The following is a 27,596-nucleotide window of genomic DNA, read 5'->3' as shown; positions in this document are numbered from 1 at the left end:
GCCAGAGCATATGAAAATAAAGATAGCCTTCTCTAACTAGTTTTGCTACTACAGTAGCAGTCATTTTTTATTTTTTGACCACTACAGGATCATATAGAAATCCACAGCTTCCTTTTTGCACTTGAGCCCACAGCCAGCACAGTAAACATGAACTTGCTGGAGGCTCAGATAGGTAAATCAGGATGCTTAACTATAGCATCTTGTACTACAACTGTAACCTCACAGATTGAGCTGTTAGATTCACACTTCAGAATCTGAGGTAAATAAGGTAAGACATGACTTAGACACATGCATACCACGTAAACCTGGCATTTGTATAGTTTTTCTTTTTTTATATGAGCAGCAGCATATTTCACAGAACAACATGTAATGTTAACTCCCTAGATTAACATAAATGTAGGCTTCTCTGAAGTGGGAACATCTTAACAGATGCTAGTCTTACTCTGTTACAAACCTTTCCAAGAATTTATATGGTAACATACACATTTATACATGAAACAGATGCTTGATTATATGTATTTTAAACAACATATGGGATTGTAATGTCAAGCAAAAAGTAAGTCCTATAAAATATGCATTAGGTAATTTTGAGATCAATGCCATTGTGTGAAACGAAAGCTTAAGTTCAGAGATTTAGACAAAACTGCACTGATTTGGATTCTAAGTTCATGAAGACTTTTTAATGAAATTATTGGAATCTCATTTGACAGAGAAAGTTTTTTTTACTTGCACTGCAAGTACATTTTTAATACTTCGTTTTGCAAAACGCACTACTGTTAAAAGTTCTCCATGTTTAAGTTCTCCGTGTTTTAAGAGCTGTCACACACAGTAGGTATCCATTTTCATCTTACCATGTGGAGTGATTGTCTGGAATGGTTTGGTAGGAGATTTTACATTCCATATGGTCAAAGTACCATCTGAGTGACTACAAATAAACTGTTTTCCTTCATGATGCCAAGCCACAGAGTGTATAGCCTATGCAAGAGAAGAGAAAAGCCAGTACAGCATAAGTTGAGTAGCTTAGTATCATTTTATCCTTAACTCCTTGCTCAATGACATTAGACAGCAAAAGGAAATTAAAGAAAGTACTAATTACATCATGCTGCTCTTAGTATGTCCTAATTCATCCATGGTAGGTTTTCCATTCATAAGTACTTCTTTCAGACATATTTTATCCAAAAATACTGCCTTCATTGTAGTGTAATGTACACTTAAGGGTAAAAAAATAAAATCCTCCTCAGAGTGTAGCATTAAAGTATAAAGCAGAGAATACCTGCAAGCACTTATTGAGCTTTGCTAACCAGAATCATTTTGTTATTGGGAAAAATACACTGCCATTACAAAAAAATTCTACTTGATGAAATTAAGTCAAAGTTTTAAATGGCATTTTGGGGTATCTGTGGATATGCACAAGAGGCAAGCATGGGCTGAGAACATAACCAAAATGAGAACTGAAGCAATGGTAAGATTTTTTGGAGATTATAAAATATTAGCTTGAATAGCATTCTAACATTGCAATGGCAGTTTTGAGGTACAGGAAAGTGTAGGAATCTACTACTAAACCTTTCCATGAATACAGAAACATATTGTATAATCATGAAATTACAAATGGAACGATAAAGCCATGCCACATGAAATCTTACTGCAGAAAAAAGCAGATTTAATGACATCTAGTTTCTGCCTTAAGGCGAGAGAAAAGTAAAAAAATGAAGCAAAGAGTACAAATAAGGCAAAGAGGTTAACTAGTAAAAGATTAGTACCATTTCTGTTAGTACATGTAGACATCACAAAACTGTTAAGCAATGTTCAAGGGAATTTTAGTTATAGCATGAAAATATCAATAAACAATGAAAACCCGAAGTATTTATCTACTACCCAAAAGGTATAGAAAGACGTATTACCAAATATTTAAAAAATGTTTTTATTTGCCAACATAGCACCAACAACAAGGATCAGCATGTTTGAAAGTGCAGATTTGGTAAAGCAAAGGCTGCATTTCAAAATGCTGTTTTCACTAATAAAAGAATTCATCTATCCAATGGTTAACAATACAACACAGTAAGTCTTAAATACTCTCCCATGTGGAGTCTAACGTTGACAACAGTTGGCAACCCATAATGTAAATGGAACAGTTTTTGATACACGTTTATGTAGAAATAGGTCTTAATAACCACTAAGAAAGTAAACTTTATAAAAGGAAGAATAAATCAGAGAAATGAACACTTTTTCCTTATCCTGAAAAGAAGGTCAAAAGGAAGGAAATTCAGTAACCCATTACTGTTCAAACAGCATTAATTCTTAAGAACATAAAAAGATCTGATAAACTGAGCACAAAGGAAAATGATTACTGCTATCACTTAATTTCTACAAGGAACCTGATGGGATGGAAAGAATACTGAAAGAGAATGAAGCCTTTGGCTTTAAGGCTATTTATGGTCTAGTTTTATAGAGTATCTGGTTACATTTAGCAATACATCTAAATATTTAAAGCATAAAAAAAAGCAGCATGTTTTATGTATTTTCAAGATACTCCAACTAACAATTCTGTGGGCTGAATATGGTAAATGGCACTAGCTGGTTGATACCAACAGCTTCAACGACCAAAAAAACCCTTGTAACTGAAAAATCAATCCCAATACTCAAGAGCAAAAGTTCTGACATCTTTTCCATGGTTAATGTTAGTGCTAGAATGTGAAGGAAAACATAACATCCAAGACAGAAAAATTGGGCAGAATCCACTGAGGCTGCAAATCTATACGTAGCTTCTTAAACACTAAAAAGCCCTTAGGAGCAAAATCTCCCCCCCCCCCCCCCCCAGGTATTTTACACAAAACTTGCTGACTCAGAATAAAACTCCAAAAGTTCTCATCATAATTCTCATCTTGATGCAAAAACTTCACCTTGTACCCTTTTGGTACTGTAATGCAGCAGCATGCTTAAATTAGCCGGTGCTGATTCAGCTGAGTCTCAAACTTTTTTGTGGGAAGTACCACTGGTCATACGGATTCCAAACAGACAGTAACCCTTTATGACAGGATCATGCACTAGTACCACAGAGGGCTGTTGCTATATTTAAGGCACTAGGCATTTGTATCTTTAAGAGGAGGTGTCTGCACTGGTAACCCAAATCCTGACCCCACTAATATTCTGAATACTTCCATTTACAAACATGCACCAAATACAGGGAATCTTTACAGGAACTTACATAGAGAATGCTCTGTAAGAAAAACTGTATTAAATAAATATTTATATTTACTTAATTATAACTAAAGTTTTCTCATTAAAAGTATTCATGTTACCCCCTTCACTTTGACACTAAGTTGAAGTAGCTGTTCTGGACTACACAGAAGATAGTTATGCGTTTTCTAGGAAAAAAATAAATCATAATTGAATCTTACTTTTTTGAATAACAAGCCCAGCACAATTAACTGTGATGTCCTACATATGCCAAAACTTAGCCAGAAATGTAGAAACTAACCATCCTAGAATATTATGTGGAGACAGGCTGTGCAGAACGGAAGCCTCACTTTCACTGGCTGTTCCAGAAGGATTATCCCATGTAGAAAAGTGACTGCTATACTGCCTGCAAAGAAAGTGACCATACCTGATTTTTAAAAGGAAATGTTCTTGCAGTGCCTGCAACAGTTATCTGAGGAAGACTGTAGGACTGTGAAGTACAATCACAAGTAAGAAACTGAAAAAGTCCGAGGGACAAAATTAAAAACATTTATATGCAAGTCTCCTACAGAAATCCCAAGTAGATCACTCATGTTTGAAGAGATTAATGCAGGTTTAACAACATTTTATGAAATTCAGTTTTGCTGCTGCAATAGCTTGTCAGTATCCCCAGAAACCACTACTATTTCTTGGTTCTTTAAAGAGGTACAAAAAATATTAACTCTAAATACAAATACAACCTTTCAATTCAAGAGATAAGTTCATCAATAAAGACCCGATTTTTGATCATAGTATTCAACCAAGGAGGTTTAACTGTTTCAATTCATGAAACATATACAAAAAAATCCCTTTCTTTTCAATTCCTGCAGACTTATTTTAATTCAGAACAGTTTGAGACCATTCTTCATATCCTATCTTCCTGCAAGACAAAATACATGCAGAATTTTGACACTTTGATGTGAATACAAAAGCTATAATTTAAGCAGTTTTCCCTGTTTCTAAGAGACTTTTTAACCCCCTTTCTTCTAATATCAGGTCTAGACTGCTGCAAATACAGTTGCTACAACTCAAAAGAAAAAAAAATATCTAAGTAAACCGGCTTTTTTAAAAAATAAACTAATATACACCTCCTTGCTTTAAGTATAACACAATCTTTGGCAAAATGTTTTTGCATACTTTCCCACAGGAATGCACTAGAAGCATGGAGAATTCCCTTCTTTGCTCTTTGGATTTGACCATGATCCCTTACTCTTGTATGCTGTTAACTGAGCTTGGAATAAACTGTGCATGACAGTTAATACAAGATTAGTTACTCTGCAAACCAGACTGTTCACTGTAGCCTATTCTGACTTCACTGTCTTATTTCCATTGACAGGGACAGTATTTTCTGGTAAATTTGAACAGATGATGACACATACTGCTTTTCTGCAAGTTTACCAAAATATTCAAAGCAAACATACTAACTCGGGAGTACCTATGCTAACTCTTCTGTCAACAGCCTAAAAAAGAAAGTGGGAAAAAAATGCTCCAAAAGAAAAAAAAAGAATGTAGCTACTGAGGCTTAAATGGCAATATGTCATAAAGATTGCTTTCATGCAATGAAATGTGCAAGTGCCTAATGACTGCACTGACATGCTTTGGTTTCTGGCAAGTCACATATCAGGGTTGCTTTTTTCCCCACTCCTCTTAATCCCACAGGCTACTTTGACATGCTTTTAATGCTGTAAAATAATCTTACACTCAGTCATGTACAAGAACATTGAGTCTAAAAATAGTAATCTATAATACATTTGCTGAGTTAATGCTATCAAAGCTTACTTTAAATGAGAACAAAAAAATGCTATTTGAAGGATGTACTTTATTGAAAAACTAGTTTTAATTTTCAGAAGTTGCACTTCAAGTATTTTAGAAACAAGTTAATAGGAAAGAAATTTATTTCTTTAATGACTGAAAATACAGTACGGGAAATGTTCCCACTATAAGCTGTATTCTACATAAACGTGTAATTTCTTTTTAAATTCCCAGTGTTTGAACATAAAAGAATGACACAAAAAGAATTGATAATCTTATTTTTCCACTGAACTTGCCCAAGACAAAAAGGATGTTTTATAAAGAAAGGGTTTCCAAGCAGCTTTCTAAAGAAAAGTTCATTCACTACAGTTCCATTGTCACAGGTAATTTCCTTCCAAATTCTCTGAAAAAGAATGTTACGTTTGTGCATGCTTCTAACTAATTCTAAACACACAACATATTACTTTTGTTATAAAAAGTGTACAGTACTGGCATTTCAGGACCTCTCATTTGTAACACGGGAAAATGAAGAATAAAGCCTAAGTAAGTTTCCTGTTACAAACTAGAATGCTGTGGAAGAAAGAATACTCCATAATCAGAACTAATACTAATCACAACCTAGAGCTGCATCCTCCAGCCATGGTTAAGCAGAAATACGATTACAAGGGTTTTAGGGGTGGTGGTGTTAAACCACCCTATGAGCATGCCTGTCCTTGGGGTGAGTGCTCCTAGTGTTCTTGTGCTGCAACTGCCAGAGCAGGGTGCTGGACAAGCACACATGTTCAGATAGGAAGAAAGAGTGGACTGTGTTCCACTAACCTAGCTTTCAGAAAACAAATGAGACCGCCCCACTACATCATGGGAATTTGCTTCAAGAAAGCCTCCTAAAGGTCAGGTAATTTGGAATGAAACCAAGCAGGAAGCTACAAAAAAACATAATAGGATTCAGCTTCTTCCCTGAGAAAGTTGCACAGATGTCTTTCCGTAAACCTCTAATCATGCAGGAAGCTTGACCTTCATTGTTCCTCAGCTGAGGAAGATCATAAAGGATGCCATTTGGATCCCTTCACACATCTAAGGTTTGATTCAAAAGTAGTTGCATCAATTGATGGTGGTAGACTGCACAGTCCCTCAAGTTACATGTTTTAAGACCAACATCAACCACTAAGCAACGACAGGGGAGACTAATCTAATGGCAAAGTTACTAGAAAACAGTCTTTATGGTATCAGTGTGCCTGGCCATCCTGTTCATGATACCTGATGAAGCCTAGTCACCCATGAACAACCGCCATCACTCAAAACAGAGAAGTGTATTTCACAGTACTGCTATGAGACTATGACTGCACAGGTGGGGAGGATCCAGGTCCAGGGTCCTGACAGCTCTATCTTGTGTCTCGATGTCATACAGAACTGCAGCTGTACTGTAGTGCCAGGCTCTGCTGATGTCAGTCCTGCAACTCCCAGCAGCAACAAAGCTCACGCCCCAGGTAGAGCACTGTTATTTCTACTAGGCACAGAATCAGTCATCACCTTCGCAACTCAGTAGTGATGGATTTTATGAAACTGATGGGACTACACATTTAACCAGTACCAGAAGAATTACTTGTTTTCAGTAGGGTTAGAGCCATAGAATGTTTCCCTGGTTTATTATTCCCCCAGAATAAGCAGGCCTGATTCACCAAACAAGATCCTTCTGCAACTCCTCCCTGCCTCCCCCCCCCCCCCACCCAACTTCAGCGGTCTGAGATGGTACAGTCAGGGGGGAAGAAGGCAGACCAGATGGCATCTCCTGTGTCTGATGAGCAGCTCTGCACCAGATCTCAAATGTGACAAGACTGGACTATGTTGCTTTCTTCTTACTGGTTGTGAACTCCATGCTTAGAAGAGCTCTCATCAAGAAGTGGAGAACCAAGGACATAAGCCCCAAGGTTTAAAATCCTGCTTCTGCTACAGGGCAGGATGTCACAAGTGTTGCCCTCTGTGAGAGAAGGGGTGAAATGCCTCCATGGATGGAAGACAGCCCTTACAGTCAACATACAAAAGCCACCTGTGGTAAAGCCACCAAACCAGGAAATTAACAAGAAACAAAAGCTAGGAAGACTCTGTGCATAGAAAATAAAGTTTACTAAGTTTGCTAGCAGGTAACAAAGCAGCAGAGAGCTTTTTCTGCTCTGTGCCACACATTCCAGAAGCAGAGGAGATCTCATGAGATAAGGCATTATCCCACTCCTGCTGGACGCTGTGTATGCACTCTCTTGAGCAACGAAACCACTATGTTGCCAGAAAGTCTGAAGATTTTCCTCAACCTTTCAGTTTTCACATGCAATGGGTCTTTCCAAATGACAATTTTCTTGGGTGAACGGAAACAGGGGACAATTATACTGTGACTTCCTGTATAGTCACAGTATTGATCCTGTGCAGCCACAATTGATTATGGAAAGGTATTGCTGAGGTGCTCAGGGTAAGACTGCCTTTTGGGGCAGCACAACAATCTTAGATTAGACTAAGCTAAATCAATAAAGTTCTTGGAAAGGCAATACAATACTTGAATTATGGTACGCTACCTAATTATTTGTAGTTGGGGACAGAAGGGAGAAGGAACTACAGAAATTAATATGGCCACCAACTTTTTAGGCTCCTTCATTATACAGGGAGCACATGTCTTGCTGCTCCAATCAACAAGAAAAGATATTGCAGAAAATCATTCAAGATCAAGCTTAACTCTAAAAGTTATGAATTGTGTTACATCCTGGCTACATCTTTGTAAAAATACTTTGGTTACTTCTATTTCATATCTTAAAAATCAGATTGTGTCACATCTTTCTTAACCAAAGTTTTTCAAATCTGAAATCAATATTACATGTTAGGTTTTTTCTCTGAACATCAGCCTCAAATATGGAAGAAAAAAAAAACCAAGGTGCAGTTAAATTTAGAATGGACACACATGAAATCACTTCTCCCTAGAACTGTCTACTAGTTACTCTCTTACTCACAGCCTCAATTAGCTCTACCTTCCCTGTGTCCTGCTCAATTCAGTCAGTACCCCTGGTTTCTGATTTTCTATTTTACTTTAATATCTACAAAACTGTACTAGCCTGTCACTGAAAAGAATTATTTGCCTACTATATATATATATATGTATTTCATTTTTGGCTAAGTATTTGAATTGCTAAGTTATTCAACTAGAATGAACAGGTTACCCTATTAACAGGATTCCAATAATGTCGATCAGGATTTTTCACGGTATCAATTACAGTATTACTTGTTTAAGACTCAAAAAGGTTACCCACCTTTACACAGTAACCTCTTTCCGCTTTAAGCAAGTGAGAATGCTTTTCTCTTTTCTGTTAAGGAAGCTGCTCATAAAAAACTAGCAGGTTTTTTCTTATTTGGCAACATCATTTTATTCTTTCAAAATGCAATAAAACCCCCTGTTTCTTCTGCATTTAACATTTACATTCACTTACTCGAAACTGTGCTAGCTGAAAAACAACAAGAACAGTATATTTATATAGGCCACTAGTCAGCACTGATCATAATATGATTAGAAAGACAACATTATGGAGCTGAATAATTGTTTCACTGACAAACTGAGGGAGATTCTCCATTTTTGCAGCTAAATAGAAAATGAAGGGGCACTGGAGAATAAAATGAAATAACGATACAGGAGAAGCCCCACCTCACTCGCACACACACACAAGAAGGACAGATATCTTCTATATATAGCATACATATAATCACCCACTTTCTGCAGTTTTCTATTCATTATCTTTTCTGTACCCAATAGGATCTTCTCTCAAGGCCATTGGTCCAGAAACAATTACAGCACGCTCTGCAATGGCATCTTTCAACAAACACACATTTTTCAATTCTGTTACACAAAATAAATCATTTTATTTCTATGCCATTCAGTCCAGAATCCAAAAGAACTTGAAACTGCCTAACTATATCAAATCCAAATTCAAAAAAGGGAGATTATTCTATTCTGCCTTCCCTCTTAGAATATTAGATATAAATAACTTGCCCATTGAAGAAGAAATTCCTTGTCATACATTGTTAAATGGATGAGAACCAAGAAATTATTACTGCATACAGTAATTCTTTTTCCTTTCCAGAAAGGTATTTTTCTTAAAGGCCAATCTGAACTCGCAGAAAAAGCATACTTGAGGACTTGAATGGCCAGTATTTTTAAGTAACTTTATGTATGTTGATTCACAATAATGAGAAAGTAAAACTCATCAAATTCACTCTATAGATCTTATTTTTTTAACTCTTCCCTTCCTATCTGTTCCCAACTTATGATAATGCACATTTCTTTATCAAAGTATCTGACCTGAGGTATTTCATTACCTCTTCTACAACCTAAACCCAAATTGAACAATTAGATGCATTCACTTACAAATCCTAAAGTAAATCAAAGATGAAACAGCTGAACTACTCGCTGCTGTTTGCAACCTCTCAAGTCAGGGTTGGTTCAGGAAGATGACAAGTATGGCATCAATTTTTACACAAAACCCAAAGGAAAACAGGATAAGCAGCATGTCTACCCTGGGTAAGTTTTGAGAAACCAGCAAAACTTAAATAAAGAACAGAGTTAACAGACATATAGATGAACATAATATATCAGGTAAGAGAAGTCAACATGCATTTTGTAAAAGGAAATCATATCCAACAAACCTCCACAAGCGTCGTCAAGTGTTAACAAGCAATGCAGCCAATGGAAACACCAATTAAGTTGTCTGCATAACTTTCAAAATCTTTCAACAATACCTCTCAAAGGAAACTAAACCCAAACAAACCAGAGATCCTTGAACAGATGAATTGGTTAAGGTATCAAGAAGTAAAGCAACCTAGAATAAAGACAGGCTGGCAGCAACTGATTAGTTCATGGATGAAGTCAATAGGTAGAGACCCTCAAGGATCTGTGCCACTCATTTTATTCATAAATAACTAAAATAAGAACAAGCATATTAAGGTGATAGGTCTGCTGACACTGCTAAGGCATATTCAAGGTAGAAATCAGGATTCCATTGAAGAACTGCAGAGAGACTTACATTTTTTTTTTGTCCAACTACGTAAATGTGAAGCAATGCATAAACCCAGTGGACTTTGAGCTGACAATTAACACTGAAGAATGAGGTTAGTTTTATAGTAGGTTGTTCAAGGAAGTATCTGCTTAATGCTTGCAGTATCAAAAGGCTAATGCAATATCAAGATCAAGAGAGAAAGAAAACAACGCCAAACAATTACTTCACATCATAAATCCAGCATGCCCACATCTTGACTATGCTATACTATGTTTCTCTGTTATAAAACAAAGACAAAAATAGAATGGTTAAAAAAAAGAAAGTTAGAGGAAAGACGTATAGGAAGAACTCCATTAAGACTAGAAAAAGATGGTAGAGATATGACTAAGTTTATGAAACAAAATGACAGAGGGAATTAATTCGGTACATGCAGTGAAACCAGAAAGTAGAAGATTTCTTTTCATGTAACATACTTTGAGACTCATACAGACATTTCTGAATACACAAAGATACCTCATTCAGCTCTGATGATCTGAGGCTTAGACTACTTCAGAGACTCCCCCTTCAAAGAAACCTTTCATTGGTAGAACTAACACACAGAGGCATGAGTACTGAGCCAGAACCACCACAAAAAAAAACCCCCAACAAATCCTGTCCTGTGAGTTCAGTGCAGAGCTAAGAAAACCACACACACTGTGATACAAGAAACAAGCCTAGCTAGTACTGAACAATGATAGTCTTCACAATCAATGAAATGTAGTTAAGACTGATTTTATGTTTTTTTAAATAAAATACATCTTGCGTACTATGTTGATTGATTTTTCTTAATCTAAGTCTTTCAAAAAGCCTACATTCTTTTAAGAATCAAGTTTTATAGAAATAAATGCCACTCAGTTGCCTTTTTTTTAAGCCTCCCCCAGTTTTATTTCAAACTTTGATCTCACCCTACAAAGAAAAGGTGTATTTATAGAAATGTTCTAGTGAAACTATTTAGTGGCTTCTTCCCACCTCCCCCTCCACTTTTCAGAATATGTGAAAGATTAAAAAAAAAAAAAAATTGCTAAACCACCCTGCTTTAACTTAAGACTCAAGCTCTTAACACAGGTGAAAGTCACACTCCTCAAACCAGAAAAAAAAAAAATATCGGAAAGCCATCCCCCCCCAGTTAGTAAAGAAATCCAGTCCATGCCACCATTCACTGCTTCACAATCTTCAACTCAGTGAACACTTATTTGGTCTGAAGTTTCTATTATTCAAACACTATGGCTCTTTTAGGGAGTACCTACAGTATCCAAGAGACATATTTATTGATCCATTAGTGACAGAAGCAGAAGAAACTAAAAGAATAATAATTATTAGAATAGCAAATCCTCATAGGAAGTAATATAGATGAAAAATATTACCTCATCATGTGTGTATCTGTAATCTGCCTTCTTTGACTTCAGATCCCATAATACCACTGTTCCAGACTCAAAGCCAATCAGAAGCTGCAATAATAAGCAGATATATTAAGTCTTTATAAGGATAAGCCAAATAATACCTTTTGTAATACCTGTAGTATTACAGCATGTAGTAACTGAAAGTAGTTATGAAGACAAAAAAATTAGAGAGAAGCAGTGAAGACCTCAATGTCAGAGAGGTTTACTTTGTACTCATCGTTTTCTTAAACTTCCAGCAAATACAACTCACGTACAAGCAAAATTAGAAAAAAAAAATAATGTATTCTTCTGAAGAGTCTTTGGAAATCCCTTTGAGTTCCAGAAAGATTAATATTAAGCTTTCCTAAGTGTATTCCTTCCTTAGTGATAATGGGGGGGGGGGTTGGAAAAGAGAACTTTATTGTGGATTTTCTTCACTGAAATTTGTTCTGCTTAGATTTGCTGGAAGAACACACTATCCTTCCTGAAGCTGTCTATAAAGAAACTATGCAACATATAAGCTTTCCCCAGATGTTAGTCACAATTGAGATAACTGACTAAAGGAACACCAAGAACATTTAGTTGTTAAGAGAAAGAAAGCTAGAGGGAAATTAAACAAGATAATTTTCTAAATCTTTTTGCTAGAAGTAAGATTAAACCCTTTCTGCACGTTTTTTTTTTTTTTTTTTTTTCTTTCAAATTGCTCAATGATTTGTCTAACATAGGAGAGTAAAATACTTACTCAACAATCTTAAGTGACAAGGAAAACAAAACAAGGCCAACATAAGGTAGTAGTAACAAAGCTGGCACTTGTTAGGTAGAAGGCGGCAATGCAGCTCCATCTTTCATAGCTGCTGGGATCTACTGTGACATCTTTCCTTCGAGCAATGCTGCTACAGCAGATGCAGCTCCTAGCATTTCATAGCACGCCTTCACTCTCATTTCTTTTTCCCAGCATGGACATACAAAAACCCCAAGTGGTTGGCTGCTGGGATTTACCGGCTGTTGAAGCAGCCAATTTCCTGTGAGCAAACAGAAGTGCCCTGAGGAATGCCTTTGTATCACATATAAGAAGACACTGCCTTCACATACATGCCATTGTAGTCAAGGATAGAGATCTAAATCAAGGCACCTAGAGTTTTTGTCTGGACAGTCTTTTCAGCATGTTAAGATTTACAGTGTAGTGTTATTTCCAGTATGAAAAATAAAACAGGATCTCTTTCCACCTTACAGATAAAATATTTGATCTATTACAGTGCTATATAGCACTAGAATACACTAAAAATGTTAAGACACATTTGATCTAGTAAAAGTATTAGATTTTTTCCCTCACTACAGTGTCATATATACTATTTTAAGTGATCTTGCTTATTCTTTTGTAATTTTTGTTTTAACTTTAAACATTAGAAAAATCACAGTGATTAGAAGGCTAATAGCACGAACAGATTTTAAAAGTGAGTACACAGAAGGTTCTTGCAACTGTACAGCATTTTCAGCAATATTTTTCTTATGGGATAGAAGATGAGTGCAAGGTCAGATTCTAAAACATCAGATTGATAGCCTGGTTGATAAAACAAGTAATTCCTAAACTTTATTTAGCAATAATTAAATATGGGGTGGGGGTGGAATACACCAGAATAAGTAGTTTGTCTTTTCTTAAGTTACCATAGCTTCATTGCATTCATATCCTAGAGTTCATGACTCTGGAATGTGATTCAAACCTAATCCTGCAGAGAAATCCATTCATTATGCACTTATTGGGGTGAAGCTTACTGCAGTGAGAAAACTCTACTCATTAAATTCTTCTTGTTGGACTGAAACCTCAGGTGTCTAGGATACAAGCTTTTAACCAGCATGCTATTAAAACATTCAAACTACTGCTGAGACAATAGTATCATTCCCCCTCTCTTCAGTTTTATCCACCACTAACATGTCAAATGAAAGGCAACTAAATAAAATATATTTTTTCCTGCATATATGGTACAGCAGTAAGGAAAATTATTTTCCTCCTTCTTCAAGATTCTTCACAAATGGGACTTCAAAACTCTAGGATATTTTTGAGACATTACACTAAAAATCATTCAGAATTTAACTCATCAATCTTTTCAATCACTTATACCTGATTAATCTAAAGTGGAGTCATTAATGAAAATGTGTTTAAAGTGGCATCAAGGTGTCTCCGGCTAAATTATAATGATACTTTTATCAGGGGTCTACAAACTTTTGTTAGACACAGGTAAGACTACTGTTTTCAAATCCTTTCATATTTTGCTTTAATCCTATTGTAAAAATTAAAGAAAACCCTTCCTGTTTACTCTTCAGTGTGGACCAGGGGATCTGAACAACAGTAGATCACTAAGATTTGCTAAACAGCTATATGGAACACACAAATTAAAGAGGCTGAAGATCCTTCATAGAGTGGGTGAGTTATGTGATCCCATCGCAAGACTTGTAGAAGAGGTCTGTTACCTGAAGCACAGTCTTACAATCATGACTTTAGTGGGGAATGTATGATTTTCTACTACAGTAATTACTGTCACCTAAAATGTTAGTATGTTGCCTTTAACTCCTTGCTTTCTCTTTTAATTTTTGAAGTCTTCACTGTGAACTAAAGTTATGGGTTCTATGTTGGTTTTGCATAAGCCTCATAACCAATGTCCCAAAGCAAAGGGTAATACCTGTAGATTTCCTTTAGTAATACAGGAGGAACTCAAGACCATTGACTTTATAACCCAAGTTCTTCTTTGTGGCTGCTATATCTCAGGACATAAAAGTTACACATTGATGAAGCCCTCGCAAGACAGTAAAACTTTTTGTCAAGATAAAAAGATTACGTTAATACTAACTCAAAAGAAGAAAGAGACAAGTCTAATACATAGCTCTGTCCTACATGTTTTAGTTTATTTTTCTGAAGTATCCAGTTGTACTACAGGCCAGTTAAGTTTTAAGCAATCAAGTTTTAATCAATAGATGCTGTTTGCTAAATGGGAGTATGTCAAACCTCAAATTCCATAAACTGCTAGACCAAGTGCATCGTATTCCATATAAATAAGCATTTTGAAATTAGGAAACAGCAACACCCAAGAGCATTAAAGTTTCTTTAATTTCCATCCCACTATTTCTGCACTCAGGTTATGACATTTTTGGTAACATCTTCATTTTTCTACTACCATAAATAAAGTTCTTTGCTTTTTTTTCCAAGATTTTTTACAATTAAACACTTTCAACTGTGTTTTCAAGTGTTTCCGAACACAAGATACATTCAATTATGCTGGTACTGTGTCCTACAGTCATGTCTGCACCCTGCTTCATGTTATATTCAGAGCCTACAACTTTGATTTAGCCTTCTTTTGTTTTCGACACTGTACTCATCTCTGCTTAATCCTTCCTTAAAAAGCAGCGGTAGTAATACTTCAAAAAAAGAAGTCCTGCTTGAAAGTTTTTGAATAGTCTTTAAACATATCGTACCTTTCCTTCATCCATTGGATTGTCACTAATGTGGACAATAGGTCCTGGGTGAGTTTTGGACGACCTAAACAAGAAATATTTCCATTTAATTAAAAAAAAAAAAACTCTCCTGCCCCAAACTGCATCACAAAATGATTGCAAGTAATACAGATTCTGCAGCTATACACTCCAATGTAAGCAATCTATTGACATTTCAGCATGGAATCACTTTTATCTTCAATCCCATAAATTTCTGTTTATTTCTAGGCACCTAGTTCCTGTCTTTTTATAGGAAGGACAGACTTTTTTACTGCTTATTCGCAACACAGAAAAAATTGCCATTACTTTTACTATCACTGTCTTACTGGTTTTTGTTACAGAATTGACATAGTTGGATAAAGCATTTATTTTTATGCTGGAAAACAGGTCTTGCCTTTTTGCATAAACTGCCCAAGCTGGGCATTGTTAAAACACCACAGAGTTAAGACTTTATGTTGACTTCCTGCTACTGAAGCAGATGGACTAATGATAATTGTGTTTGTTGAAACAGCCTTTGGCAAGTGATGGACTTCACGGACCTTTTCAAGATAGAGAAATTATTCTGGAAACAAAATAACAGCACAGGAACAGCAGCACACAAGTAGATGTTTTCAGCAACAAAACACTGTATTTGCATGCACAAATTTATTATTTATAAAGGAGAAGCAATGACAATAGCTGTAAAATAGACTTTGCTCTTGAAATAAGCTTATTTAAATCCACACTTTCAGCCAGTGATTTTATACTCAGCATGCGTATCTTTGTACTTTGGGCTTTAACCCCAAAACTGCAGAAGTGACATGCCTGCCCAAATACCAACCACATATTATTCTAGTTCTTTATCACCACAGATAATTATTTTTATGTCTATTGCAGGCACTATGATAAAATAGTGTTATAGGCAGAAACATAATACATTAACATTTCACATTTATGAAAATAAAAAATTTTTATATGACTATTTTTGTACATTGATAGTGTGCGTTTGGTGTAGGGAGACTAATATGGAGGCCACTCTAGGTAACAATGACTTTTCTACAACTGATGTTAATAACATCTGGGATACTTCTGCTCCCTCCCCGCAACAGACAATACTTGATTAAACTCACAGTTCAATGGCTTTATTCCACATGATGACATAGCCTGAGAGAGTAAATGATTCCACATTGACAATGTGAATGTTTCCTCTTTCAGTGCCCACGTATAGCCATTTACTTTGGAAAGGCAGATGACAAAATGTAATCCTGAAAGAGAAAGCCACCAGAAAAGGTATTAAAGTCTTTTAGATATCCTATGCTTCACGGTCTACATTGCCAAAAGGTGGAAGAAAGGTAACAGGCAAACAAGAAGAAATAAGACCAGTTACAGATAGAAAAAAATAAAGCCAACAAAACCCAAAAGCTAGTAACAGTACCAGCAGAGAACTCTTCCTTGACCTTAACTCCAGCGCAAATATTAATATCTGAAAACTTTGTTATTTCTGTCCTCTTGGGTCCTGCTTATTGCTTACTATTTCTTCAAAACTGATAAGGAAATAATGTCCATAGGAACTGCAGTTTCGGAAGCATCTGATTTTTCTATACAACAGAAATCATAACTTGAAATTGGTCTACAAACCTTGTGGAAACTGTAAACCCTAAACCATTTTAATCTGTCAAGGTCCAAAATTGAAAGAAACTGCCAAACTACTTGGACTATCAAACTTGGGCTTTCAGAAGTGTTTCAGTGATAAGGTAAAATAATTACTCAATGGAAATTTGTTCTGTCAGCTCTAATCCTTAGCTTTACAGATTTGTTTTGTTCTTGTTTTCTCCCAGTTGGACTCCCTTCTTGCTAAATCCATGCATCAGTTCACCGGCCTGTTAATTATTTTTATGCAAAGAACAGCTTTAGATCCTTTGCATTAGATGCTGTATAAGCACACTTAACTTCAGCATAAAAGCAAAGGTTAATAGCAGCAATGAAAAAGATTGCTACTGGCTGAAAAGATGTTAAGTTGTATTACAGGTTTCAAAAGTTAAAGCTTCCATAGTAATACTACCTGGATCAAAAGTGTACCCATTTACTTTTGATATCATTCATTTCTTTCTAGTTAGGGAATACAGATCACTCAAGCAACTCTTCATCCATTTTCAAACTTCCTTGATTTCTTATGCTTGAATACTTAAACCAAAAGGCTGCACTAACATTTTCATTGATCTTTCACAGAAAAGAGACTATATACAAGTTTTAAAATGTGTAAGTTACAACTTCTTCCAGTTCACTGAATATTTTTACTTAGCACAGTAATCTGCAAACACCACAGGTTAAAGACTTTAGTTTCCCCAGTGTCCTTGAAATAAATACTTTATTGGCTGCTAAGCCACATACATCTGAACATGCACTTCATAGACAGGCCCCAAAATCTTACTGCCCAGTGGCAGAGCTCCCATACTACAACAGGTCATGGGGAAGAGGAAAGTGATGCAGCATAAAAACATAAGCCTTCAGCACTTGGCAACACCACAGCTTCTTTTTGTGCCAGCACTCCACGTGCCAGAAGCAGCTGGCAGCCACATCAGTTGGATCTAAAAACATGGCCTAGCAGCCAGAAATAATATTCAGGAGTAGGACCATGGGCCTATCTGTCTTGATCTGTGAGTTAATATTGCCAATTACAGTTGCTCAACACTTGTGTTACAAAAACAAATTACTTCATATCATTTAAAGGTGGGCAAATGTAAGTGAGGGCTGCAACTTCGATTGGTATAGCAAAAGGGCAAAACTTAAAGCATCCAACTCCTCAATACTCTTGACACTCTTCTTGAATATGGAGCCATACCCAATTTACTGCCTTCTCCATGCAAGTGAGATTAATTTTGTCAAGAGTTTGCAAGCACTGTAATGTTTCCACGCTAAGTAAAAAGTAGAGTTGAACAAGTAACTTCACAAAATATTTACAAACTCAAATGCAGGAGGTTGAAGAGACTTCAAAATTGTTAAATATAGGCACATATAAAACAGGGTTCTTAACTTTATCCTTCAAAGCTTGCTTTTACCAGTCTTCTACAATCAGAAAAATCTTGTATGATTTTTATAGCCTAAAAAATATTTCTTAGAGCTTGTTTCACAGAACTGATGACTAGTTAAATCCAAAAGGAATTTGTAGTGCTAAACCTGCTATAATGGAAGAAATCCAATTTCACCTTGAATGTGGTAAATATTACTCCATTTACAAATATAATTTGATTTGCTATTTATTTTCTTAATAGGAAAATTATGTCCTCCAACTGCAGAAGTTCAGTAACATTTGTCTAAAGTGATTAATTTCAAATAACTAAGTTTTAGCAATTTACAGAACAACATTTCCAACGTTAAGAGTGCACGTACTAAGCTTCTCTCTCTTCAGCAATTAAGGCTTTGTCTTAAACTATGTAGATTTTAAACAACATTGTTATATATAACAGATTTAAAGAACCTCTTAAAAACTAAAATCCAGTGAAGCTATGACCATTTGAAGGACCAGTGATGACAAACAAGTAAATATACAGGCTATGTTCAGTGGCCTCACTTGCTCCATCGAAAATTGGACTGATGATTAAAGGGATTCAGAGTTGTTTCAGAGGATGGAAACAGAAGGTCAAGGTCTTGCTTATTTGATACTTGACCAAGGACAGCATTTTTTTTTTCTGAAACATGCAGATTTTTCATTCAAAAACTTATTATTCTAATATTGTGGTTGCAAAACAATATACTCTACCCATAACGTTTTAAGTTCAGCAGAAGTGGAAGACTACATATAATGCTCTGGCCATTTCTACTACTCCAGCATTCTTCCCCCGTCTCTCCCTGCCCACAGATGGATACACATATAAATGTGGAAAACTCAATCAGTTGTTGGGAACAGATTGAAAAGACTACAGATACATTCAACACAAGTAAAAGGTTGTTTTGTGAGTCTGTCTTGAATTCCAAGTGCCTGAAAACAGTGTATCAGTAAAAAGCAGAGTACCATACTCCTCCTCTCCTGTTTTGAGCCATTCTGGTCAAAACCAGAAGCATCTGTGAAAGACAGAGCACTTTTGTGCATCTAAAGAGACAACCTGAGACTGACTGAGCCAGGATCACAGAAAGCAGACTTCTGCAGGCACCTCTTTCATGGCATAAGAGATTCCTCACATTGCCTCCAAGGAAATTTTAGTTATCTCAATAAATATAGTACGTTTTGTGAAGCAGATTGTACTGTTGGCATAATGCAAGTATTGTGCACAGTACTTTATTCCAAATATTTCACTTTTGCATACCTGTTCAAAGAAAAATCCCTTTATAGATAAAAGCAATGCTTTAAAGAGATATATTCTTTTAATCTGAAATTTACAGTGTGATTTTGATATATGCTAAGATTACTGCTAAAATTAAGTACTATTATGCAACCCCAAAACAGTCAGGTACAGTACTCTACTGTAGCTGTAGTTTTCCTTAAGCACAAAATCTTCCTCTTCACTGTATACCTATCTGCAAAGCCACTCTTTTCCCTGTTGCACCCTTCGAAAAACAAAGCCACAAGAAATTTCAGTTTCCTGTTAAATGAATTTGGAAGACCTGAACCAACAGTTCAAGAAAACCAAATTATTATTTTTTTATTATTTTATTGAAATTATTTTAAAAACCACAGAAAACTCAGTGGTACACTTGCAGTGGAAAACACTGATAAAAGAAAACCTCACAAAATTCTTGTTTTAACTTTACTTAAAATATAATTTGTGCTATTGCTTATAGGAGAGTATTGGCAGTGACAGGAAAGTCTTGAAGAGGCTGTTTGTGAACTTACTGAAAGGATTTCCTTTAACTGAAGACCATGTGACTTCTCTAACTTAGTTAAGAAAAACTTTAATTGTGGTTGTTTCACAATGTGTATCAAAATAGTTATCATAGCAAGCGATAGTACTCCCTAGAGGAATTTAATAACAAAAATATTAAAGAATATAATTTATTAAATACATAAGTCAAAGCATTACACTTTTAAGTAAAAATTACAGGCTGCTATCCTGAGCGTATTATTGTAACAGAAATCCTTCTAAATTAATATTTATATTTCCTTTGTCTACTACATTATGAAGTATTTTAAGTTCTTAAGAATTTTCCACTGCTTTTAAAGTACAGTGACAAATACTGATGAATGACAAACACTGATAATTGGTTTTATTTTCAAGTCACTAGAACTATTTCTAGAACTTCAGGTTATCGTTATAGATCTGCACTTACTGTACTTACGCTAGCTGCTCAGATCATTATTGTATACGCAAAATAAAAGTTTTCTAAAAAGTGTGAAACTACCAAAGTTGTGTTCTGCATACCTCTATCTCCAACCTTTCATACATGAGATAGCCATTATGTAAAATTCAGAAGCTGAAAAGTCCATGTCCACGGTCTCTTATCAAATCTTCAATGAGCACAAAAAGTCAAGAGCCAGTGTCAGAATGACATACTGATGGAAGCTAGCAGTGGCTGTGATTTTGCCACACTGTCACAAAGAATCCATTTCCAGATCTAGTAACTGCAATAAGCTTAATACCTACCTGCACAAAAAAGGCCTGAACGGGCAGAAGGGACATAAAGAGGAAGAATTCCTCTTCAATATATCCCAAAATTGTCCCCCCAAAAGACCATGTGGATAAACACAGTATATCATAGAAACCGGACCAGATACTTAAATTCTATTTATACCCCATAACAGCACTCCAAATGATGCTTCTCCAAATATGGTCACTTCAAGGGCTGTCTCTAAAAGCAGCTGAGAAGTACCTATGTTAAGTATCTGGTATACACTAGTGGTGTCAAGATGGAGTAATGGGGAAGCAAGAGCCAAGAACAGAAATAGAATTGCCACTACTGATGTGATCAATACTGGGGCCATTTAGATTATTTTCCAGAAAAAGATTCCATTTTAGATGTTTTTAGTTTGCTGTATGTATTCCTGTTTTTATGATATAGTATCCCTAATATTTCATGACTTACATGTTTTCCTTTATGGAGTCACATTTCACCTTTTTTTTTTAAGATGGCTTTTCAAGCTTCAGTTGTACTTCACTTGGAAGGGGTTTCCACATTTTTACTTATACACAAACAGAAAAGGGCTGCTTCACTGCTTGTAATGCTGACAAAAGACCAATACACATATGCCTTTCGAGTCAACAGATCTGGAAACTATTTTTGGTATTGAAGGAATTCACACCAAATACCCTAAAGACTTCAGAATCTCTTACCACTGAAAATTCCCTGCACTACATTTTTATGAGCTCCCATAGGCATATGACATGACTCAAAGTAACCGGACCTTTGGCATCAGAAGACACTTGGATAGCTTGCTCCAACTCATACAGTTCAGGCTGAACAACTCATCGGGGAAGTCACACACTACAACTTAAAAAAACGGCCACGTCAGAGATGTAGCTTTCCTGTGGGAGACAGAAGAATTATGCCCATCACTGGTGGAGAAAAATCAGACAAGCAGGGCTTAAAGACCAGAAGATGAACTCTGCCCAGGAACATGGCAGTTGGCCATTATGTGCCTCACACCACTGTAAAAATCAGTGTGCAAGGCAAACAGCTAACAGGACAACAGAGACAGTTTAAAAAAAATAGATCTGTTTCTTTGAAACCTGAAATCTCAGAGTAATAGGACTCAGCACTTCGGTTCTGCCTCAATGCCGAAAGGCAGCAGAAGGCAACCGATGCAACTGCAGTTCCACCAACCACACTGACAAGTGGGACTGTCTGCATACACAGCTTCAAGAAAATGTTTTCCAAAGTAATCTGATCTTGTATGAAAGAAACATTAATATTTGCAGCAAATCCAGACAGTCAAGAAGTTCACTTTCTCCTGCTAACTTCTTGAAACAAGATAAAACTCCTGATTACATCATTTAGTGGATCACCATTGAGTAACACTTCCAAGCCCACCAGGTGAAGAAAAGGCTTTATATGACACCACAAAGGCAAGCAGACCCAGTGAACACTTCCTTTCACTCTGAAGAAAGCTGGTTTAAAAAGTGTAAAAAACATACTTATGTGTGGAAAAACTTTGTTGTGTCTTATATTAGCTTGTATTTGGTAAATCATTGACTCTGCAAAGACTCCAAATACTTAACTTCTCAGACCTGTTGTTTGGATGCATATCTGTAATCCTCCTGTTACACTACAATCCTATCCCAACACACACACGGCACAGGGGAGAAAAAAGAGCCCTCAGAATGGAAGTGAAAGAGTGATATTGATACAAAGAAAGGGGAAGAAAAAACCCCCACAACCAAAACCCCACAAACAACGTCTATCATCACCTGCTCTCAGACAGGAAAAGCTGCATGTCCTTCTGCTATCCACAAAGTGGCAGAATTGGTCAGTTTATACATTCAGTGAGGTGGAAGGAAAAATCCTCCCACAAGTAATATCTGCTAATACACAGGATGGGTACAAAGTTAAAATATCTAACCAGGTAAGGTATGTGTCATAAGATTTCAAAGCCTTTTTATTAATAAGAAGTAAATACAAATGGGATTTTTCACTCACTGTAGGCAGAGTGTGTTTTGAACATAATGCTAAAGTTGCTGTTTACAGCACCATACAAAATGAGAGATACTTAAAGCATAGTTTTGTAACTCTGAATTTTGCAGTTTCATGCTGAGAAAAACCATTTAAAACCCACAGCACAAAAGTTGACATATTAAAAATTAAACTTATCAATGCATTCATTGATCAATATGCAAAGCATTCACTAAACACTCAGTTCTATTTTTATGCTATGATTCTGGTTCTTGTCTTTATGCTAAGTCACAAAGCAAGTAAACTATTTTTTTGGCATTAAAACAGGGAATCTCAGCTCCAGAAGGATGCAAAATATCACACAAAAGGTAATTAAAAAATTTTTCATACACGTAAAGCTGATTGGTTTGGCGTTTGGTTTGCAGCAAAGGAGATTCAAATTCGTCATCCCACACCACCTTTTATTTTAAGTCAAGTTTGTCACTTCACCCTCTCAAATGGGTTCTGTGGAAGTCCCTGGCTCATCAGTGATGTCTATTTGACTTTTCACATCTTAGATCAGCACAAAGTTTAATAATTCCTGCATGGCAAGAAAACTAATGCCACACCGAGTACCTCTCTCAACATGCTTTCAAATATTTACTCTAACGAGGTGTTAACTATGCTTATTTCAAAGTTACTCTAGCCTAATACTACTAAGTCAAACCAAGTCTGACATAAGGCTTGCATTACATGTGAACACAACAGTTTTACTATGTGTAGGATATTTATACAGGTATCACAGAATGGCGAAGTTTTTAAGGGACCTCAGGAGATAACCTACGCCAACCCCCCTGCTAAAGCAGGTTCTTTTAGAGCAGGTTGCACAGGATTGTGTTGAGACAGGTCTGGAATTGTCTCCCAAGAAGGAGACTCCACAGCCTCTTTGGGCAGCCTGTGCCAGTGATCTCTTGCCCTCAAAGAAGTTTTCCCTCATATTCAGATGGAACTTCATGTGTTGCAGTTTGTGCCCGTTGCCCCTTGTCCTGTTGCTAGGCTCTACTGAAGAGCCTGGCCCCATCCTCTTGACATCCACCCTTCAGAGATCTATACGCATCGATAAGATCCCTCTCAGCCTTCTCTTCTCCAGGCTGAACAGGCCCAGCTCTCTCAGCCTTTCCTCACAAGGGAGATGCTCCAGTCCCCTCACCACCTCTGGACCCTCTGCTGGACCCTCTCCAGTAGCTCCCTGTCTCTCTTGAACTGGGCAGCCCAGCACCGGACACAGCACTCCAGATGGGGCCTCCCCGGGGCAGAGCAGAGGGGGAGGATCACCTCCCTCGGCCTGCTGGCCATGCTCCTCCTCACGCCCCCCAGGATCCCACTGGCCTTGGCCACCAGGGCACAGTGCTGGCTCGTGGGCAACTTGCTGTCCACCAGGGCTCCCAGGTCCTTCTGCACAGAGCTGCCCTCCAGCAGGTCAGCCCCAGCCTGTACTGGTGCAGGGGGCTGTTCCTCCCCAGCTGCAGGACCCCACACTCGCCCCTGTTGAACTGCATCAGGCTCCTCTCTGCCCCGCTCTCCAGCCTGCCCAGGTCTCGCTGAAGGGCCGCGCAGCCTCTGCTGTATCAGCCGCTCCTGCCAGGTCTGTCCCACCAGCAGCCTTGCGGAGGGTGCGCTCTGGCCCTGCACCCAGGGCACTGGTGGATAAGCTGGACAGGACTGGACCCAGCACTGACCCCTGGGCCACACCGCTGGCCACAGGCCTCCAGCCTGACCGCGCCGCTGGTCACAGCCCCCTGAGCTCTGCCGTTCAGCCAGTTCTCAACCCACCTCGCTGTCCACTCATCCAACCCACACTGCCTGGGCTTCCCTCTGAGGGTGTTATGGCAGACAGTGCCAAAAGCCTTGCTGAGGTCAAGGCACACAACAGCCTCTGCTCTCTCCTCACCTACCCAGCCAGTCGCTGCATCATAGTAGGCTATTAGGTTGTTCAGGCATGATTTCCCCTTGGTGAATCCATGTTGACTACTCCTGATAATCTTCTTTTCCTCCACGTGCTTCAAGATGGATCTCCAGGATAAGCTGTTCCATCACCCTTCCAGGACTGGAGGTAAGGCTGACCGGCCTGTATTTTCCTGGGTCCTCCTTCTTGCCCTTTGTGAAGACTGGAGTGACATTGGCTTTTGTGCAGTCCTCGGGCACCTCTCCTGTCCTCCATGACCTTTCAAAGATGATGGAGAGGAGCTTAGCAGTAACATCTGCCAGCTCCCTCAGCACTCTGCAGTGTATTCCATCAGGCCCCATGGATTTGGGGTATCAGGTTTGCCTAAGTGATCTCTAAGCTGATCTTCCCTGACCAAGGGCAAGTCTTCCCTTCTCCAGACTTCCTCTCTTGCCTCCAGGGTCTGGGATTTCTGAGGCTGGCCTTGGCAGTGAAATCTGAAGCAAAGGCGGCGCTCAGTAACTCTGCCTGCTCTGTCTGCATCCTTCATCACCAAGGCACCTACTTAGTTCATCAGCAGGCCTGCATTTTCCCTAGTCATCCTTTTCCTACTGATGTACCTCAAGAAGCCCTTCTTGTTGTCCTTGACATCCCTTGCTAGATTTAATTCCAAACAGACCTCAGCCTCCCTCGTCGCATCCCTGCATGTTCTGACCGCATCCCCATATTCCTCCCAAGTGGCCTGCCTCTTTTTCCACATCTTGTGGAAACTTCCTTCTGCTTGAGTTTTGCCAGTAGCTCCTTGCTCATCCGCGCAGGCTTCTTGCCCATTGTTCGATTTCTTACTCACAGGGATGCACACATATTGATCTGGGAGAAGTGGTGTTTGAATATTAGCCAGCTATCTTGGACCGTGCTACCTTCCAGAGCCCTAACCCATGGGATTTCTCCAAGTGGGTCCTTGAAGAGGCCAAAGTTAGCTCTCCTGAAGTCCAGGGCTGCAGTCCTACTTATGGCCCTGCTTCCTATACGCATGATCCTGAACTCCACCATCTCATGGCCACAGCAGACAAGGCTGCCCCAAACCTTCACAGCCCCAGTCAGTCTTTTGTTTGTTGTTATGAGGTCCAGCAGCACACCGCACCTCGTTGGCTCCTCCACCATCTTCATCTAAAATTTATCATCTGTGCTCTGCCAGAACCTCCTGGACTATGTGTGCCTGGCTATGTTGTCTTTCCAGCAGATGTGAGGGTGGTTGACGTTCCCCAGGAGAACCAGGGCCTATGGTTGTGAGGCCACCTCCAGTTGTCTGTAGAAGGCCTCATTGACTTCCTCTTCCTGATCAGGTGGCCTGTAGCAAACACCCACAGCTACAACATCTACACACAAAAGTGTCCAGCATCTTTGTCTGCCCCTTAATCTTTACTTATAAGGTCTCCACTTGTTCTGCATCTACCTCAAGGGAGAGCGCAATACATTCCAGTTGCTCCCTCACGTAAACAGTATGTAGATGACAAAGAAACTACATTGTGCTTCACTGAAGAAATTTTCAAAGTAGTACAAAACCTAGGATGTTAAATAAGTTCAGACACTGAATGGTGCGTTCTGCGAAGTAGTACTACTTATACACTTTTAACTTGCATGACAAGTCACAAAAGCGACCACCTCCATGTAAGCATCATTATGCTTTTTTTCCTGGCCTCTCCACTTCCCACAATCAAAGAACAGTGGACAAGCTTAGTATGACATTGGTTTAGTATATCCTAACTTTTGCTTGTTAACTAGAACATGAAACAGCTGCAAAACCTACACAAATGCAACAGAAACAAAAGCCTGGAAAACTTGCAAAACTAGCTTCTTTTGCACTGCGCTTCTGACATCTGCCAGTAATTTCAGATTTATTATAAATCAGAAACTTCAATCACTAGTTCAGAAGACTTGCTTCAAATTAATAATTATCACTGGTACAAAAGGCAGTCAAGAGCTAAGTACCTATTAAATGGACAGTTTCTTATCTGCAGATACTCAATTCATAAAGATTCAACAGAAAGCAGCATCTTTGAAGTCTCTTGGCCACTACTTTTGAAGAAGTGTTTTGCTCAAATCTAAAATGCTGCAAGTTACCCAATGAAGACATTCTCCACAGCTCAGAATGAAGTCTGTAATGGGCATAAAATTTTAAATGAAAAGGTAGCTTTCTCATCATTCCCTGTTCTTGAGATTCACAAGTAGAAAAGCAATAATCCACAATGCTTTCCAGTCATACACGAGAGACTGCATCCTCAATTAATTTACAGGTAATTCAATTTTCGGTTAAGTATACAAAATACCTAACACACAAGCATTTATAAACAAGCTATGTACTTGTTTTATTCCTTATTTTAAAGATGTTCAAAACAGGCCTGAAAGCAAGTTAGCCTAACTAGATTGCCAAGAGGAGAAAAATCAAGCAATCTAGAAATTATGTTGTTAAATATTGGGCAGTAATTCTTGCATGTGGTTCAAAGCAGGGAATTGGTAAAAGGTTGTGCCAGGAGAACATAGAATTCTTTAACAAGTCAGTCTTACCTTTTTTTTTTTTTTAAACATAGTTCAAGAAGAGGTTTTCAAGACTAGAATATCGTTTAACCTGGGTAGCTAACTGCTACACTTAGCTTTCCATGATACAACTTTCTAGTTCACATCTAATCCTTACATATTAAACTCCAATTTGTAAACAAAATGTGCATAAAATTGGCCTATGACATGTTGAGCTTAACTCCTATTAAACAGGACACAAGTACTGCTTTTCTGCAATGTCAACACACTTTCAAATACTCCCAATCATGTATATAATTTTAAATCTTGGCATCTACAGTGTCCTAGAGCAAATACTGATGCAACTGGAATAGTTGTTTCAGCCATGTAGTAAGATTTAGCTTTGTTTCCCCTCCAAGGACATTTTTTCCAGTTTGTTAACTTACCTATTCTCTTACCCAAACATTTCCAAGGTATTAAAAATCCCTACACAAGCTGGCAAATTAAAGTATCATTAGAAAATATATTGCTACAATGTTCTGCTGTAGTATTTAATATTTAAAATAATTCCTGTTTGAGAGGTTAGTTATCCTGATGAGCAAATCTTAATCCCACAACATAAATTATTTAAAAGATTATTAAGTAAGTACCTAACAATTTGGTGCTTGTGAATTAAGATGACCCAGTTTTATTCATGAACACTCTTCTCAGACTCGGTAGTTAATATACAAACTG

The 27,596-nt window shown here is 37.8% G+C and overlaps 1 protein-coding gene across 11 annotated transcripts in view; it reads right to left on the bottom strand.

Moving 5' to 3' along the window:
* The window catches only part of STXBP5 (syntaxin binding protein 5), a 112,473-nt gene that overhangs the window by 47,342 nt on the left and 37,535 nt on the right, over positions 1-27,596 (bottom strand). For 10 of the 11 annotated variants that reach the window (XM_080388244.1, XM_080388241.1, XM_080388247.1 and 7 more), the window contains exons 6-9: positions 16,009-16,143; positions 14,882-14,945; positions 11,399-11,482; positions 852-975 (exon numbers count right to left, since the gene is read on the bottom strand). In XM_080388244.1, the coding sequence (XP_080244370.1) occupies positions 852-975; positions 11,399-11,482; positions 14,882-14,945; positions 16,009-16,143 (407 nt within the window). Of the gene's footprint in view, positions 1-851; positions 976-11,398; positions 11,483-14,881; positions 14,946-16,008; positions 16,144-21,215; positions 21,337-27,596 lie in introns of all 11 variants that reach the window. The other variant, XM_080388243.1, reaches the window with a different exon arrangement.

The sequence above is a fragment of the Falco punctatus genome (genome assembly GCF_963210335.1).
Source record: "Falco punctatus genome assembly, chromosome: 5".
Lineage (NCBI taxonomy): Eukaryota > Metazoa > Chordata > Aves > Falconiformes > Falconidae > Falco > Falco punctatus.
The sequence above is the reverse complement of the archived record's forward strand: the minus strand, read 5'-3'. Positions and strand labels throughout refer to the sequence as shown.